General features: G+C 33.7%; 1 protein-coding gene across 1 annotated transcript in view; it reads right to left on the bottom strand.

The window, feature by feature from the left end:
* Window positions 1-673: 673 nt before the first annotated feature.
* Window positions 674-6,000, bottom strand: part of LOC134530316 (acid sphingomyelinase-like phosphodiesterase 3b) — a 539,986-nt gene continuing 534,659 nt past the window's right edge. Inside the window, exons 9-10 of the mRNA XM_063365045.1 lie at window positions 2,574-2,769; window positions 674-1,302 (exon numbers count right to left, since the gene is read on the bottom strand). Coding sequence (XP_063221115.1) covers window positions 1,166-1,302; window positions 2,574-2,769 — 333 coding nt within the window. The 3' untranslated portion in view covers window positions 674-1,165. The remainder of the gene's footprint in view (window positions 1,303-2,573; window positions 2,770-6,000) is intronic.

The following is a 6,000-nucleotide window of genomic DNA, read 5'->3' as shown; positions in this document are numbered from 1 at the left end:
GTTCATTTCTGCATAGATTGCCGATCCTGTCAAATAAGAAAACGCGGCACTACTGTTGGCACGTGTGATTTTCAAATCTTTTGAAATATTCAAATCTTCTGTGATCATCAAAAACATACAGATATCGTAATCAATGGACGGGTACCAAGTTTATTTATATTGAATATGGACTAACAATAATTATCTTGCAGCAGTGGTAAAACCTTTCACAACTTAATACGTACACAGTAAATGCATTATTATTTGTTATTTGTGCATGTTTACTCATTAAAACGGAAAACTCGGATATCGGTATTGGACCTATTTTCAAAGAAAATCGAGCCGTCAGTAATTACGAAGAAGCCTCTGTTTATTTATGTGAATGTTTATTTGAAAAGTCCGTATATTGGAAGTAATTTCTAACAGTGTCAATTAATAGAGTAACTAGTAACTGAATATAATCGTGATTGGCTGATACAAATAGTTTTTCCTGTGAGGCAGTTGACATTTATTTTTGAATTAATTTTTAAGATTAGCTACATTTATAATAATACTGTCAATTGACACTATTTTTAAAAACTGAAAAATTCGTTTTATTTGTGCTATATTTTTTAATAAGCACAAATTTGTAATAATAAACGATTAAAATATGTTATAGACTAAACATTTTTGAAATCAAAATTGCGTCTTACGATTTCTTTCTTTTTCCCATGGAGTATTTACAATCTTTGTCATGTTAATATTTGAAATCAAAATAAGAACGACCTTTTACCCCGCTTTCCTTTTTGCATAGCAAAAAACGTTTTGGTTATAATGAAGTCTAAAGCTAATTTAATGCAGGCGTGTTGGTATTTATGCTAGTTTAGCAATATTCTCTACATGACGGCATCTTTACGATTCTTCCTAGCAAGTTCTTTTTAAGCTATTAAACAAATGTATAGCATATTAGCTATAGTAAATAATACAGCTAATTTTTTTTTTGTTATTCAATTCCTAACTAGTTAACTTAACCTTTGCAGAATAGATACCCACTCTATATATTAATACCTTCATGCTTTTTCCATGAGGCAGAAGACACACTCTCTTAATCGATAGTATTTTTCTTTCACCTTCCGTAAACTGATTTTCAGATATAATTTCTAAAAGTCGAAGCTGATCACGACATACGATCGTATTAATCGACGTCTCAAGCATATGTTGGAAACATCACCTGTCCGGAGATGGTGTCGAACTTGTACAGCCGTATTCCCGGGTTGTTGGCACCACTGGGAGTTCTTCTGGGAGACAAGGCAGGCGCGACGAACAGCCAAGACACCGGGGTGCCTGCCAAGGAATTAAAAACATTCACTGGAAAACACGAATACAAGTTGCACATGAACCCAAATCCTTCTATCAGAGACGGATCGAAGCTTATTAAGGAAGAGGGCAAAGGGTACTAAACTGATTTAGTATTCAGGGAAGAACTTCTTCAAATTGTAAACAAGTAAAATTTTACAAGTGAAACGTTTTTAAACTCAATTAAAATGTAAAATGAAAAAAAAACAACATATATAGTTCCCTATAAAAGCCCATATTGCCCAGATTATGGATATAAATGGATTCTCTTGAATATTTTTACACTATACCCATTCTTATCTACAGTAGTGGAATCGAAAGAAATTTGAGTGCTAGAGAGAACCTTAAAGTTTTGAAAAAACTTCATGGTCACTGTAAAGTAAACCACACTGAGATAATGACATCAGAACAGGGGTGTAATTGGTTCACCAAGAAACAATAACCAAGTTTCACAACTAGCGAACTGCATGGAAATGGAAATTGTTCGAGCTTAACTTCTCTTTGACCACATGGATGTAAGAGATGATGAAAAATAATGAAATTCTAACGATTGGTTTGGTTTGGGAAGAGGGGGGAAATCAAAGTACCGCGAAAAAACACACCAACCACAGCAACATCCGCCACTAGTGAAACATTCAGGTTTCATTCAGGAATTGAACGAAAGTTTTTTTTTTTTTTTTTTTTTGTGATAGGCAAGTGGGATGACCACTCAACCACTGTGGAACGTAAACTTTTTAAAATAAATTGAATAAAATATTCATACAAAATATCCGATATTAGTACATTTTTTTACATTTAAATTTACAAAAAAAAAAAAATTAAGTCTGCAGAAATAATGTGTTCGGAACTTAAGTTTTGTGATGTCCCAATACCCTCTTTGTTTGAAGTTGTTTGTAAACCGTTCCCTGAATAGCTTTGTAATATTATCTGTGCACATTAACAAGCACGATGAAATAAAATAAAGTTCACTAATTTAATATTGTGATGTTTTGCACGGTTAAAATATTCATGCATGTATAAAACTTCTATAAAAATTTAAAACTATGCACCAATTGTCACTAGCTTGACAGGAAATATTCAGTATTGTTTCCAAAAAAATGTATTCTATATAAATAGAGAAATAACCATGGCAATGATTTGTATAAAAATTACAGTATTGGTGTAAATCATTTGCTGGCAACTGGTTCTCAAAGGAATATTTTGTACTGGAAAGGTGCAAATGAAAGTAGTTCCGTGTCGAAGTGTCCTGGACGACGCACCGTTGTCGCTGTAGATGATGCGGAACGTGTCGGAGTGCAGGTGGCCGAAGAACTGGCCCACGATGATGTCGGAGTACTTGCGCACCATCTGCACGTACTTCTTGTTGTACTTCTCCTGGAAGGACGCCTGGGGCGCCAGGAAGACGCCGCTCTGGCGCTCGTCCACCCCGGGAGGGATGTGCCCCACGATGTACACCTGCGCCAAACAAACACGCCTTTATCGCGGAAACCAAGTTATTCTATTCGTGGAGAGAGTCACAAACGAAAACCGCCATCTTTGTTTCAACTAACTTTTAATGCGTAACATCTTAGCTCTCGGTATGCGGCATTCAGTTGGCGGAATTTCGTGAATGGAACGGAAGTCACATGTTCACAAAGCCATAGGTAAATTTTAAAGTTAAATGAACTGTTTAGTGAATTATGAAAAAGATGGGCAGTATCTTTAAATTTTTTTATTTTTTTTTTTTTGAAAATTAAGACTCAAAGCCGGGGTTTTGTATTTTTCAAGTCTTTTTTCAGTTTTGTCGGAGACGTTTCATTTTATAATTTAAAATTTCGGTCTACAAATAATTCAACAGTTGTCGTAGCTAGGGACGGATGTGAAAACTATGTGTGATTCGCGTCAATAAATAATGTAGTTGAAAACAAAATTTGCGTATATTTTAACACGTTCGGCATTATTTTAAATAATTCTACGTTGAATTTCGTGCCAGAGTTTCATATTACAAGTGTGTTTGCAATGTGAGATCGCATGAACTTGCTCGTTTACCGAGTTCAAATGTTACATATCCCTGGCAAGTACTGAAAGACTCGCTAAAATTTTTTTTGGTCATTGCAATTTTCTGTCCATTGATTTTCAAAAATTGTCTTCGTGAAAGAACAGTACCTACATAATTTTAAGAAATGCCTGAAAATAACAGTGATCGGCTGCTGCGCATAGCTTCCACTTTAAAATAATTTGCGTTTAGTACCGAATTTATTTTTCTTTAGGGAATGAATACATTTTTGGTAATAATGTTTGTAGACACAATGCCATGGTATTTCTTAATCTTTGAATGTGTGATCTCTTCCTTTACTAAAACCAAATTTTCAATGTACCTATTCAGTTAAAAAAAATGTCTTTTTTATGTTCCGAAAACTCCTCCGGTTTTTAGACAACCGTTCACGTCAGCGACAGGAAATAATTTATTATTGTGCTACGCGATGTCCTCAACTTGTGGCGCAGCAATTAGCTGACAAGCCGACGAAACTCTGCTCGGTGGCAACACCGGGACCCACTGTGTCGTCTGGAGTCGTCCGTGGGCCAACACTCGCCATTACAGGAGTCCCTGGTTGGCTGGGGCCCGCGTCACGAAGGTAACGGTCTGGTTACTAACCATTGAAAAAAACAAAACAATAATTTCATGTAATTACGCGTTGTTGCGAAAAGGCCTTTCACAGAGACTTCATAAAGTTGTCACTAACAAGTAAAATATTTAGCTTAGGCTACAAGTGTAGTTGTTAGATTTGTAATAAACAAGATATGACGACGTTACTACACTTGTAACTAACAATATATTAAATAAATAACTAGATTTAAAATTAATCTTATGTGGCAAACACATAATTATTCCGGTTGGCTGCATACATTTGTTTATGACTCTATGATTTATTTAAACAGTAGGGGAATAGCCAGACTGCACGTTCCTAGGAGAACAATAATAAACTTGTTATTGTTACCTACCAACCTTGTGAGGTGGGTAGAAAACAAGGAACACGTGATACCTCGTCAAGGATGTGACGTTGTTATCGACCAATGATCAATTAAAAAAGGATTGGTTATGTATAGTAAAGTCCAGTGTTACCTGGAGTGAAATGAATACGCGAAATGATCGTGACTTCATTAATTAGTAGTATTTTAGTAGTGTGTACAACAGGTGCTTTTCTCTAAGTGCTATGTGAAGTTCTGCACAGTTTAGACTTAGCAAAAATACTATACAGCAACCGTGCTCTGACTTAAAGAATTTTTACTTTTGAGAAGGACTTACTAACCTTCAATCATTTACTGTTTCTCAAGGGTTGTGTATTAGGTAACTTTGATAACGTCAGTTATGTTTCCAAGCATTGTTTATGTAATTTCACAACAGATGCATGTTCACAAGCATTGCATGGTATTTGTTTGGCAAAGTACAAATTTTCTTAAGTAATTTATGATGTTTAAATTCAGTACTACATTGTAGAGTTTATGTGAAATTGCGTTTGAAAAAAGACCTAATTCATGAATTAAATTGCAGCAAATGTTTGTCCACCTGAAACTATTTTTGGTTTAGCCCTATAATTTTCGAAAATTTATGTATGGAAATGAGATTTTTTTTTCTATTTTGACAAAAGTAAATTTTTTTATTGTTCAGTAGCTTAAATGTAATTTTTGCAAGAAAATCTTTTAAGTACAAGCCTCCACTCTCAATGAGCTTACTTAAGTACAAGATATGAGTAATAAGCCTAAGTAATTGAATAAAACTGAAATAACACTCATGATGTTTGACCCTCCAATAAATGTACATAATTTTATGAACTAAAAAAATTTTGTTTGTTACATATTTCACTCTTTATGGTTTATTTCTGGTTAAAATTTAAATCAAATTTGAAAGGTAACTTTCCATTACGTGCGTATTTTTGAAGATACGAACTAAACATACATTTTTTTGTGAACATACTGTATTATCTAGGAAGGCAGTATGAAAATGCGTACACAAATTTTTAAATTATGATTAAATTACTATATTTTAACTATTTAATTTGTGACAGACTACCAACAGTTGAAAGGCCAACATTTTATTGATATATTTCCATTAAAATTAATTAAGAACAATTAAAATATATTTGGATAAGAAACAGAGGTGAAAGTGCCACGCACACATTATGAGACAGACTGGCAGACACAACTAGTTGCAGATAAAACGAAGACAATAAATCCGAAAGAATATAGCAGGACCTGCGATGTACACTATAAATTTCTTATGCAAATTGAACAGAAATATCAATGTAAAATATAAAAATTATATATTTGTTTTTGTAAATTAACATGAAAACGAAAATAGTGTTGGCAGTTGTTATGGGTTCGGATTCCTACCCATCCTGTTGACCCGATACCTCTAACAGTTTAAAGTTATTTACAAACCGTTTACCTGAATAGATTTCTAGTATTAACTACACGCATTAATAAGCATAATAAAAAAATGGTCAAATTATTGTATATTTAATAAAATTTTTTCCATGTTTCAAAAAAAATATTCTTGAATGAAAAGGCAACTGAAATATTAATTTACGCGCTAATTTTCGTAATAAATGCTCAGTGTTATAAAAAAGTGCTGTAAAAAGGTTGCAACAGTTTCTCAGCAACAGGTTTCCAAAATGAATCATTTGTGAAGGTACATACATCCCAGTC

Source organism: Bacillus rossius, chromosome 1 (genome assembly GCF_032445375.1).
Source record: "Bacillus rossius redtenbacheri isolate Brsri chromosome 1, Brsri_v3, whole genome shotgun sequence".
NCBI classification, from domain to species: domain Eukaryota; kingdom Metazoa; phylum Arthropoda; class Insecta; order Phasmatodea; family Bacillidae; genus Bacillus; species Bacillus rossius.
Note: the sequence above shows the minus strand (reverse complement) of the source record. Positions and strands in the feature narration are given on the sequence as shown.